Source organism: Scophthalmus maximus, chromosome 22 (genome assembly GCF_022379125.1).
Source record: "Scophthalmus maximus strain ysfricsl-2021 chromosome 22, ASM2237912v1, whole genome shotgun sequence".
Classification (NCBI taxonomy): Eukaryota; Metazoa; Chordata; class Actinopteri; order Pleuronectiformes; family Scophthalmidae; genus Scophthalmus; species Scophthalmus maximus.
In genome coordinates, this window is record NC_061536.1 from 15,377,501 (window position 1) to 15,390,668 (window position 13,168).

The window sequence follows — 13,168 nt, forward strand, 5'->3', positions numbered from 1 at the left end:
GGTCGAGTCCTCGAGGGTCGAGTCTTCGAGGGTCGAGTCTTTGAGGGTCGAGTCCTCGAGGGTCGAGTCTTTGAGGGTTGGGTCCTTGAGGGTCGAGTCTTTGAGGGTCGAGTCTTTGAGGGTCGAGTCTTTGAGGGTCGAGTCCTCGAGGGTCGAGTCTTCGAGGGTCGAGTCTTTGAGGGTCGAGTCCTCGAGGGTCGAGTCTTCGAGGGTCGAGTCTTTGAGGGTCGAGTCCTCGAGGGTCGAGTCTTTGAGGGTCGAGTCCTCGAGGGTCGAGTCTTTGAGGGTTGGGTCCTTGAGGGTCGAGTCTTTGAGGGTCGAGTCCTTGAGGGTCGAGTCTTTGAGGGTCGAGTCTTTGAGGGTTGGGTCCTTGAGAGACGAGTCTTTGAGGGTCGAGTCTTTGAGGGTTGGGTCCTTGAGAGACGAGTCTTTGAGGGTCGAGTCCTCGAGGGTCGAGTCTTTGAGGGTCGAGTCTTTGAGGGTCGGGTCCTTGAGGGTCGAGTCTTTGAGGGTCGGGTCCTTGAGGGTCGAGTCTTTAAGGGGTGAAAAAGTCAAAAACCACCAAGATCTAAAAAGTGTGTTGTAAAAATGTGACTTCAAACTGGATCAAAGTCTGTTTGACTCTTCAGACAAACTGACACATGAACAAATGATACACACCCTCATATTCATACTCTTCTACTTCTACTTCAGACTTAATCGCAATGCATTGTGGGTCTGTTTCCTTTCCTCACATAGGAAACTCCAGTGTACCCTATGCTAAAGGAGATAGGAAAGGAAGCATTGAAGCTCCTTTCCTAAACACTTACACAATGTGATCATTTTCGGGTGCTGAGGAAACACTGACGGGTTAATTCCTCCTAAACAAATGTGACAAATGGAATGCAGCCTTTCACTGAGCCACAGAATGAACCCTCACTTCCTCAGATGTCCACAGGGAGGCAGCAGCGTCTTGATTGAACTGAACTACTGAGAAGTTCAGGAGTCATCCAAACAAAAGAACAGGAGGGTTCACACGTCACACCAATGACGTGTGTGTGCGCGTGTGTGTGTGTGTGTGTGTGTGTGTGTGCGCGCGTGTGTGTGTGTGTGTGTGTGTGTGTGTGTGTGTGTGTGTGTGTGTGTGTGTGTGTGTGTGTGTGTGTGTGTGTGTGTGTGTGTGTGTGTGTGTGTGTGTGTGTGTGTGTGTGTGTGTGTCCACCTTGTCTGGGTGTGTCCCTGTTAAAGCAGGTTCTGCCGCCTTTTCTCTTCTGTGTCTGTTGGAACATTGAATCGTCCGGATGGATTTTCTCCGCTGTGAATCTCTTCTGCTTTTTCTGTGTGTGATCGGTAAGAACAGATTCTTCTTCTTCATGTTTATTATGTGTATTATGTTTCTGTGTGTGATCGTTGAGAACAGATTCTTCTTCTTCATGTTTATTATGTGTATTATGTTTCTGTGTGTGATCGGTGACAACATATTTCATCAACCCCCTAACCCTGACTGTAGTTTGTTTTTACAATCTATTTCCTGTGAAGAAGAGCGCAGTAAACTGAAGACTTTACTTCTAACTTAATCTATAACTTTATATATAACTTCATCTATAACTTGATTTGTAACTTTATAACTTGATTTGTAACTTTATCTATAACTTGATTTGTAACTTTATCTATGACTTGATTTGTAACTTTATAACTTGATTTATAACTTTATCTTTAACTTGATTTGTAACTCACTCACTAGCCTTCGATTAGTGTCTCCTTTTTTTAAGTTCCAGTGCATAGTGTTCCCTGGTTACCTTTTAAATTTCTTTTTTCTTTTTTGCTTTACTTTACCTATTGTATTATTCTGTGTTTATTGCACTTAAGCACTTTCTTGTGAATAACTTTGGTGCGGCTCAGCCATCTGTAAATGCGCTATAGAAATAAAATTGACTTGACTTGACTTGACTTTATCTATAACTTGATTTGTAACTTTATCTATGACTTGATTTGTAACTTTACCTATGACTTGATTTGTAACTTTACCTATGACTTGATTTGTAACTTTACCTATAACTTGATTTGTAACTTTATCTTTAACTTGATTTGTAACTTTGCTTATAACTTTATCTATAACTTGATTTGTAACTTTACCTATAACTTGATTTGTAACTTTATCTATAACTTGATTTGTAACTTTGCTTATAACTTTATCTATAAATTGATTTGTAACTTTAAAACTTGATTGGTAACTATTGGTATCTTTTTTCCCCAGGATGCTGCGCGGGGCAGGACATCCTGCCCGACGGCCCGGTGGACGCGGTTCTGGGCCGGGACCTGGTTCTGGCGACCCTGTTTCATGAGAAGCCTGACTACTCCTTCATGATCTGGAGCTTCAACGGCGGCAGCGAGCCGGTTTCCGTCGCCACCCTGGGAGCGACGTCGGGGCTGACTGTCAACCCGGACTATGAGGGGCGGGTGTCGGTGAACGCGACCAACGGTTACCTGAGCTTGACGTCACTGAAGTCGGAGGACACCGGGGACTACAGCTTCACCATTGTGTCCACCAAAGGAGTCACGAAGACTGCTGAGATTAAACTGCGAGTCCTGAGTGAGTCCAGATGTGGATCAGCTGCATCCGATTCATAAACTGCTTCTGCTTTTATATTCGGATGTTTCAATCTAATCCAGAACAACAGTGAGTTCATGACGTCACCCTGAAACTGTACAGCGCGAGCCACACCTGTAACCGTGTAGTGCAGGTATCATTCTGAAGTAGGCCCTTTATGCGTTGCTTAGCAACCACACCATGCTAGGACTATAGTCTTTTCCTTGTCTACATTGAGCGGTGACGTCACAGCCTGCAGAATCTACACACACACACACACGTGTTCATGTATGTGTGTGTGTGTGTGTGTGCCTGTGTGTGTGTGTGTGTGTGTCTGTGCCTGTGTGTGTGTGTGTGTGTGTGCCTGTGTGTGTGTGTGTGTGTGTGTTTGTGTGTGTGTCTGTGTGTGTGTGTGTGTGTGTGTGTGTGCCTGTGTGTGTGTGTGTGTGTGTGTGTGTGTGTGTGTGTGTGTGTGTATGGGCCCCAGCAGCTGTTGATCATCTCAAAAATGTTCGGAACGTGTCGAGTGAGTTCAGAGACAAGATTTTACATGTTACAACACACAAACACACACACACACACACACACACACACACACACACACACACACACACATGAACTGTAGAAACACACTTTTTAAGTTTACACGACTGAGCTTTCCAGATGATATTTAAATATGAGAATTGAAACGTTATGAGTCTCAGGACGGTTGACAGTGTTTCTTCACAACGATGACCTGATCCAATTATCTAGGTCAAAGGTCAAGGTCCCTGTCACCTCTTGAAGGGGCGCTCGTAAGTTGGTTTAGCTCCAGATCAGGTCCAGAATCAGAACCAGAACTAGAACGAAGCCCGCACGTCTCGAGGAGGAGGAGGTAAAATCTCCAGAGAGCTTTCTGATTGGATGACAGGATGAGTGAAGGGTGATGTATTCACGCAGCTGACAGTGTTGTACAGGAGTTAAAGTACCAGGATGTTGGTTTAAGAACCTGGAACATGAAGGATTCATGTCACGTCCACTGACTGCGTTAAAAATGAAATGTAAGTGTTGTGTCATCTCTGCAGAGCCGGTGTCTGACGTGGTTGTCAGGTCCGACCTGCCAGAGGCCGTGGAACACAACAGCACCGTGACGCTCACCTGCTCGGCTCAGGGCTCCTTCCTCACCTTCACCTGGAAGAACGACTCCGCCCCCATCAAGGCCGACGGCAAACGGCTCACGCTTAAAGATGTCAGTGTTTTTAAAACTCACCGTGGAAACTGAACGTGATGCTTAGAAAAGGTTCAATGTTGTCGTGACGATACTGGGAAGTTCATCAAAAATATTAAAATTGAATCCACCGAATCAATTTTTTATCAAAAAATACTTGAGTCAGTTCAACTGTTTAATGTTTGTATACTGAAAAAGATCCAAATCATGAAATGTGTCACAGAAAAGAATCAAGTTGTTTTGAAGTGATATTAACACAGTTCATTACTGTACTTTGACTGAAGTCATATTTTTACTGTAAACTGCTGTGCTGACATCACAGATGTGTGGCATCACAGATTGCAATGTGACGTGTGTGTTTGCGATGACTGACTGTCTGTCCGTTGGATGATGTCACAGGAGGAGACGTCCAGCACACTGACCGTCTCAGCTGTTCTCAGGTCAGATCTGATTGGTCCCATCACCTGCACAGCTGCTAACAAACTGGAGAAAGAGACCAGCGCACCCTTCAACCTCACTGTTCACTGTAAGTCTGCCTGGTGACTCCTCCCATACAGGAAGTGAAGGAGAATAGTTGTGTCATGGATGTAAAACGCTCGACTAGACAAGTGTGGGCGGAGCCTGAGTGTCTGGGTGTGGCTTCAGACAGTCTCACTGCAGTTTGACAGTTGATAGTTGACTTTGTCTTACTCACACCTGAACAGGTGGACTGGTTCTGCTGGTCGGAGCTTCATGCTCTGGTCACATTCCTTAATGTCAGGTGTGTTTCCAGGTGGAGTGTGTGTTTGCAGGACACACCCCCTCTGTTTACTCAGCCGCTGCACCTCCACTGAAACCACTGGACCACGGCTTCACCTGGTTATTGATTAATCACCAGCTGAAGATTAGACTCACACACAACCGTCCTTATATACAGTCGTAGAACGTCTTTATATACAGTCTCTGATCGTCTTTACATACTGTCAGTGATCGTCTTTATATACAGTCTCTGATCGTCTTTATATACAGTCACTGATCGTCTTTATATACAGTCAGTGATCGTCTTTATATACAGTCTCTGATCGTCTTTATATACAGTCACTGATCGTCTTTATATACAGTCAGTGATCGTCTTCATATACAGTCACTGATCGTCTTTATATACAGTCAGTGATCGTCTTTATATACAGTCAGTGATCGTCTTTATATACAGTCAGTGATCGTCTTTATATACAGTCACTGATCGTCTTTATATACTGTCAGTGATCGTCTTTATATACAGTCAGTGATCGTCTTTATATACAGTCTCTGATCGTCTTCATATACAGTCAGTGATCGTCTTTATATACAGTCGCAGAACGTCTTTATATACAGTCAGTGATCGTCTTCATATACAGTCAGTGATCGTCTTCATATACAGTCACTGATCGTCTTTATATACAGTCAGTGATCGTCTTTAAATACAGTCACTGATCGTCTTTATATACTGTCAGTGATCGTCTTTATATACAGTCACTGATCGTCTTTATATACAGTCAGTGATCGTCTTGATATACAGTCAGTGATCGTCTTTATATACAGTCGCTGATCGTCTTTATATACAGTCAGTGATCGTCTTGATATACAGTCAGTGATCGTCTTTATATACAGTCGCTGATCGTCTTTATATACAGTCAGTGATCGTCTTGATATACAGTCAGTGATCGTCCTTATATACAGTCAGTGATCGTCTTCATATACAGTCAGTGATCATCTTTATATATAGTCAGTGATCGTCTTTATATACTGTCGATGATTGTCTTTATATACAGTCGCTGATCATATTAATATACAGTCGCTGATTGTCTTTATATACAGTCTCTGTGTCTCTTCCTCCACAGACGGACCAGACAAAGTCGTCCTCTCTCCTCCAAACTCGCCTCAGTTCATCAGATCTGGCTCCAACTTCAGTCTCTCTTGCTCCGCCTCCTCCAGTCCGGCCGCCACCTTCGTCTGGTTCCGGAACCAGACGGCGTTTGAGGCGTCTGGACCCGTCCTCACTCTGGAGATGATCCAGAAACTGGGATCAGGGAACCAGGTGGAAGAATACACATGCAGGGCGAAGAACACCAAGACGCAGCGCAGCGTCTCCTCTCTGGCGGTTTCCTTCGCTGTGATGGGTGAGTACTGTTGCCGAGCCTTCTGGGAAATACTCGTAACAGACGCCATGTTTTCAGACTCGTCAGTCGTATCTGAAAGTGACCACACTCATTGAAGGTGTCGTCAGTCACCCACATTCTGCAGGTACAAAGAAAAACTTAATTTGTTAAAAACAGAAACAGTTTCACATTCAGAAAGTTCGACAATCAAATCAATTGTTTAATGCTTCAATAATCCCCAATCATTTATATATAATCTTTAATGATAATAAATGATGACTTATAATAAATAATCATTATCCATAAAATAACTTCAGTAGGAGGCTGAAAACAAACTGACTGAAACCGGTTTGATTCCTGCTGGGACTGTGTGTGTGTGTGTGTGTGTGTGTGCGTGTGTGTGTGTGTGTGTGTGTGTGTGTGTGTGTGTGTGTGTGTGTGAGAAAGAAACCTGCTGAGTTAGACGATGGTCTCACATTTTGCCCTAAGGAGTTTCTGTTTTTTTCTTTCTGGATGATAAGAGAGAAGGAGGAGAGAGAGAGTGTCTGTGTGTGTGTGTGTGTTTGTCTGTGTGTGTGTGTGTGTGTGTGTCTCTGTGTGTGTGTGTGTGTGTGTGTGTGTGTGTGTGTGTGTGTGTTTGTTTCATTGAGGGTCGTGGCTGAGATAATATTTGTTTTTCTTCTTCATGTTATTTCAGATTAAAACTCCTCGACATGATTTATCAGATTATGGATTATAGTTTTTGTTTGATTGTTTTTCATCTGTTCGTCAGACGCCGTCTCCGGCACCAGAATCATCGGCCCGGACGTGACGCTCATCGCTGGCAACAGCACAGTCAACCTGAGCTGCCAGGCGACGGCCGGCACCGTGAAGACCCGAACCTGGTTGAAAGACGGCAAACCCGTGTCCGCCAGCTCCCGCCTGGTGTTCTCCGCCGACCAGAGCTCCATTAAGATCGACCCGCTGCAGAAGGAGGATGGCGGACAGTACACGTGCCAGCTCGCCAACCCCATCAACACTGACCACGCCTCCTTCAACATGGTGGTCAACTGTGAGCGTTTGATTTGTAAACAGACGTGAACGTGTGACTGTTTTACGTGATGTCACATAACCAACTCTGTCATTGCCGCTCTGTGTCCAGTCGGTCCTGAACCAGCTGTGGTCGTGGGCGAAGAGGCCGTCGAGGTGAACGACCCAGTCAAGCTCACTTGCTCAGCGTCTTCGGTCCCGCCTGCCAACTTCACCTGGAAGTTTAACGGCACAGTGACCCCTGAGAAAACGGCGCAGTACACCATCAAGACGGCCGTTTACAAGAACACCGGAATGTACACGTGTGAGGCGCACAACGCCATCACCGGCAAGACCGCCACGTACAGCCACAAGCTGTCCGTCAAAGGTGAGACTATCAGTGAATCATCTTCGTCTTCCTCATAGGTCAGAAGAAACAAAGTGTGTTAGCATGCTAACACACTTTGTGTTAGGTGAAGATCCAGTAGCTGTTAACTTGTATGTCAATGTGATGCTAATGTTAGCATGCTAAGCTAAAGCACCACTATTTCAGTATTCAGTATCAAAACATTATTCATATTATTAATCTGTCGTCAAGAGATTTTATCCTCAAACTTTTTGTTCTCTTAGTGGTAGACGTGATGTATCTGTTCAATGCTAGTGTTAGCATTCAGTTAGCATTAGGATGAGCCTCCCGACCTCTGACCCCGACAGTTATTGTTTCTTCTTCATGTGTCCGTGTCGGCGTCTGTCCTCTTCCTCGTGAACTGACCTTGAGGGTCTGTAGGTCAAGGGTCAAAGGTCATTTTTACCTCATTAAACATACTTTGGTCACAGCTCATTAATTCACCTGCTTATTATGACAAAGGTGAAGTGATGACACTTTATATGCGCAGGGTTAAAGGTCAGTGTGACATCATAAAGTTCTGCAGAAACTCTCAGAAACCAAACGTGTGGTGACTGATTCTGTCCCGGTGTCATTGAATGCATCAGTGGAATAAAGTTTTGATCATGTGATGTTTGTGCAGAGGAGGGAGCGTTGGACGAAGGTCTCTCAGACGGCGCCATCGCTGGAATCATCATCGCTGTCCTAGTCGCTCTCGCCGCCGCCATCGGTTTGATCGTCTACTGTCGACAGAAAGTTCCGTAAGTGCCGCGATGCGTTCACTGTCACTCTGTTTTTATTCATTCAGCTGTTATTAACATACACACACATTTCATTATTTAGATTTATGAAAGAAAGAATAACCCTAACCCTGACGCAGTGATGATGTCATCACCAGGACTTTTGTCTGAAACAATGCCCTATCACATTCCTGGCTTTTTTTATTTACTTTGCTGCGGTTTACTGTGTGTGTGTGTGTGTGTGTGTGTGTGTGTGTGTGTGTGTGTGTGTGTGTGTGTGAATGTGTGTGTGTGTGTACGTAGCATATCTGTCAATTTCTGTGAATCTGAGCCACTTCATGACCTTCGATAAAGTTTGAAGGTCATGAAGGTTTAGGGAAGTTAGATCCCTAAACCTCCTTTCTTGTCTCTCACACACACATTTTGTAATCTGTGTTAAACTAAACTAATACACACACACACACACACACCTTTCAACAGAAACTGTCACATTGACATGATGATTAACATTCGTCTCCTCAGAGTTGTCGTAGTTGTTGTTGAGTTTGCCTGATAACTGGATCCTGGCGCTCGTTGTGGACTCAGTCACGGTCACGACGACGCCTCCGAGTCCTGTTTGACTCCAGTGACAGAAATCCGACTTGAAAGCTTAAACGTTTTAAATCAAATTAATCTAAGGACGAAGCCAACAACACAACAACACTCTTCACACATATTCTCTGACTTTTCCATGTTTCTGAAACAATCATTGCGCAGACTAAATGTGGGGCTTGTTTCTGTTGTGTTGTGTGTTTTCACTGATACAGATGATGAGCGTAACCTCGAGCTGCTTTAATGCGGAACCACATATTAACACATCAAGTTATTTCTCTCTCCACACAACACACACACATCCGCTCAAACTACTTCCTGTTTCGGACCTGTCAACATAAGAGCATCCTGCAATATATTGAACAGTTTCTTTTTGACGTCCATCGTGAAAGTGCCAAACACTTCCTGTTTCACGCATCTTTTTCCGGTGTCCCATGTTTTCATGAAAAACCTGATTTGGAGACATTTGTCTTGGTGAAGGATCGTGTAGTGTGTGACCCGGTCGCTGATGAGTCACGTAGTGTGAACAGCACAAGACTGGAAGTCTGTGATTACAAGACAGAACGTCTTGTACCGTCATGTGAACGGTACAGAGATCTGACCACTGTGGAAACCATGTCGTGTATCTGAGCCTAAAGCAACCAACTGCAGAGGAGACTTCTACTTCCTGTTTACTCTTGATTGGTCATGTGACGTATGTTTTCAAGTGTGTTGGTTGTGTTCTGATCAAACCAAGAACAAACTCTGAATCTGATGTTGAAGCTTCTAGAGAAAGTTTTCATTTACAAACTGAACCTTAAAGAAAAATGATCTCATCACACCAACTGAAACTGGTTTTCTTCAGGTACAATAACACACACACACACACACACACACACACACACACACACACACACACACACCCTGGTTGTATGTGGCCTTGTGTCTCAGGCTTCAGTCTGTCTCTCTCTGGTATTTGAAAACAGAGCATTCCTTCACTCTCTGAGACTCCGCCCCCTCTGTGGTGCGTGGGGGAGGGGTGTGCGTGTGTGTGTGTGAGTTTGACTCCGGTTCTCAGGTGAACTGGTTCATGAACATGGTTCAGATGTCGCCGCTGTGACACGTTGAGATATTCTAACTTTTAATTTATTTTATTTTGGTTCATCATGACTGACCTGTTTGACCAGAAGTACAAACAGTTACCAGAAGTCTCTGAGGAACTGAAACTATATTAATAATAATGAAATTACATCGCACATTGTCAGACGTGAGCAACTCCGGTCTCCTGTTCAGCGGACAGCATCACCAGCCATTACACCATCATCTCATATCACAATGTTTTACATCAATGTATCATTTTATTCAGACCGTCACTGACTCATCATCAGCTGTGATGCTCCTCTTTCTCAGAATGATCTTATTTTCTCCATAAGCACAAAGTCGTATCTCCAACTCTAACGTGATGTAGGAGGACCTTGTTTACTCCTCCGTTGCCATGGTGACTCGTAGTATCGTAGCTCCATTGGTGATGTCTTTAACCTAGTTTCCCATCTCAGAGTAGATCAAGTCAGAGCTCAGATAACACTATTTGCCTTACGTTAGTTTAATTTAGTCTTACTGTTGGAATATTGTTGGTATATTGTTAGCTTCATGTTAGCTTAGCTTAGCTTAGCTGCAGGTCAGAACAGGGTGTGACTTCAGCTGCAGTTTAGGTGGAACTAGTTTTTTTACTGATCTGTTTCTGTGTCACATAATTTCTGTGATGAACTGAACATAGGGATTTTCTCTGGAAAAGGAAAAAAGAGATTTAAAAGTGTTTGTGTAAATCTAAACTCAGTGATTTCCGGTGTTGTGGATTCGAACAAGAGATGTTTTGTGAGCGTTGAACCTGTTGAAGTGTTTCATGAACACGTGCTGTTTCCTGAGGGGCGGAGTTTCTTTTCTCTCTGACGAGGGCGCGTCTCAGGAATGTCACTGTCAAGTCTGAACTCGTCTTTAGCTCACGTCTGTGTTTCTTCTTCTTCTCTGGAACTCTCTGTCAGTGATGCATCTGTCGTCCTGTCTTCCTTCTCTCTGTCAGTAATGTGTCTGTCGTCCTGTCTTCCTTCTCTCTGTCAGTAATGTGTCTGTCGTCCTGTCTTCCTTCACTCTGTCAGTAATGCATCTGTCGTCCTGTCTTCCTTCTCTCTGTCAGTAATGCGTCTGTCGTCCTGTCTTCCTTCTCTCTGTCAGTGATGCGTCTGTCGTCCTGTCTTCCTTCTCTCTGTCAGTGATGCGTCTGTCGTCCTGTCTTCCTTCACTCTGTCAGTAATGCATCTGTCGTCCTGTCTTCCTTCTCTCTGTCAGTAATGCATCTGTCGTCCTGTCTTCCTTCTCTCTGTCAGTAATGCGTCTGTCGTCCTGTCTTCCTTCTCTCTGTCAGTGATGCGTCTGTCGTCCTGTCTTCCTTCTCTCTGTCAGTGATGCGTCTGTCGTCCGGACTTCCTTCTCTCTCTCACTGATGCGTCTGTCGTCCTGTCTTCCTTCTCTGTGTCAGTGATGCGTCTGTCGTCCTGTCTTCCTTCCCTCTGTCAGTGATGCGTCTGTCGTCCTGTCTTCCTTCTCTCTCTCAGTGATGCGTCTGTCGTCCCTTCTTCCTTCTCTCTGTCAGTGATGCGTCTGTCGTCTGGACTTCCTTCTCTCTCTCAGTGATGCGTCTGTCGTCCCTTCTTCCTTCTCTCTGTCAGTAATGCGTCTGTCGTCCGGACTTCCCTTCTCTCTGTCAGTGATGCGTCTGTCGTCCTGTCTTCATTCTCTCTGTCAGTGATGCGTCTGTCGTCCCTTCTTCCTTCTCTCTGTCAGTGATGCGTTTTCTCGTCCCGACTTCCTTCTCTCTGTCAGTGATGCGTCTGTCGTTGCAACTTCCTTCTCTCTGTCAGTGATGCGTCTGTCATCCCTTCTTCCTTCTCTCTGTCAGTGATGCGTCTGTCGTCCCTTCTTCCTTCTCTCTGTCAGTGATGCGTCTGTCGTCCGGACTTCCTTCTCTCTGTCAGTGATGCGTCTGTCGTCCCGTCTTCCTTCTCTCTGTCAGTGATGCGGCTGTTGTCTTGTCTTCCTTCTCTCTGTCAGTGATGCGTCTGTCGTCCCGCCTTCCTTCTCTCTGTCAGTGATGCGTCTGTCGCCCCTTCTTCCTTCTCTCTGTCAGTGATGCGTCTGTCGTCCCGTCTTCCTTCTCTCTGTCAGTGATGCGTCTGTCATCCGGACTTCCTTCTCTCTGTCAGTGATGCGTCTGTCGTCCTGTCTTCCTCCTCTCTGTCAGTGATGCGTCTGTCGTCCTGTCTTCCTTCTCTCTGTCAGTGATGCGTCTGTCGTCCTGTCTTCCTTCTCTCTGTCAGTGATGCGTCTGTCGTCCTGTCTTCCTTCTCTCTGTCAGTGATGCGTCTGTCGTCCGGACTTCCTTCTCTCTGTCAGTGATGCGTCTGTCATCCTCTCTCTTGTCCTGACTTCCTTCACCACACAGGGTGAGCTTCACTGTCACATGCAGCGTGGGAACTTTGAGAACTTCCTATAATCAGCTGGTTTATTAAAACGTGTTTCATGTGTTTGTTCACGTGTGATGATTCTCATGTTTCTGTGTTTCAGGGTCGAGTCTCCGTATTAACGTCGTCCTGCAGACTGATGGTACGTGTTCATGTGTGTGTGTGCGTGTGTGTGTGTGTGTGTGTGTTCATGTGTGTTTTAGTGCACGCGTGCGTGTGTGTTCAAGTGTGTATATGTGTGTTTGTGTGTGTGTGTGTGTGTGTGTTTGTGTGCGTGCCTGAGTTCAAGTGTGTGTCTGTGTGTGTGTGTGTGTGTGTGTACGTGTGTGTGTGTGTACGTGTGTGTGCGTGTGTGAGTTAAAGTGTGTGTGCATGTGTGTGTGTGAGGGGGGGACTAACAAATTGAAATCAGTCACTTTCATCTCTGTGACATTTTCTTATCTTTCTTCAGGAGATGCTGCCCCCAAACATTCAACCATTTGGTTTCCCATGATCCATCTGTGCAGCCGGGAGGGGCGTCACCTATTCTCTCTCTCTCTCTCTCAGAGGGAACCTCATTTAAATGATGAATCGGACAGTGTTTGGATCATCACCTCCTCGTCTCTCCTCCTTCTCTTCCTCTCTCCTCCTCCCCCCTCTCGTCATCTTCTCTCCTACTCCTCTGTCCTCCCCCTCTCTCCTCTTCTTCCTCGCTCCTCCTCCTCCCTACTTCTATCTCCTCCTCCTCCTCCTCCCCCTCTCTACTTCTATCTCCTCCTCCTCCTCCCCCTCTCTCCTCATCTGTCCTCCTCTCTCCTCCTCCCCCTCTCTACTTCTATCTCCTCTTCCTCCTCCCCCTCTCTCCTCATCTGTCCTCCTCTCTCCTCCTCCCCCTCTCTACTTCTATCTCCTCCTCCTCCTCCCCCTCTCTCCTCATCTGTCCTCCTCTCTCCTCCTCCCCCTCTCTACTTCTATCTCCTCTTCCTCCTCCCCCTCTCTCCTCATCTGTCCTCCTCTCTCCTCCTCCCCCTCTCTACTTCTATCTCCTCCTCCTCCTCCCCCTCTCTCCTCATCT

General features: G+C 45.6%; 1 protein-coding gene across 1 annotated transcript; it reads left to right on the forward strand.

The window, feature by feature from the left end:
• Positions 1-1,176: 1,176 nt before the first annotated feature.
• On the forward strand, positions 1,177-12,832 carry si:ch211-264f5.6 (carcinoembryonic antigen-related cell adhesion molecule 1). The gene is made up of 10 exons (XM_035621284.2): positions 1,177-1,329; positions 2,237-2,572; positions 3,634-3,797; positions 4,176-4,302; positions 5,636-5,914; positions 6,666-6,944; positions 7,035-7,289; positions 7,930-8,047; positions 12,218-12,256; positions 12,566-12,832. The coding sequence occupies exons 1-9, from the start codon at positions 1,281-1,283 to the stop codon at positions 12,234-12,236; spliced, it is 1,626 nt and encodes a 541-aa protein (XP_035477177.1). The 5' UTR covers positions 1,177-1,280; the 3' UTR covers positions 12,237-12,256; positions 12,566-12,832.
• The last annotated feature ends 336 nt before the right edge of the window (positions 12,833-13,168 follow it).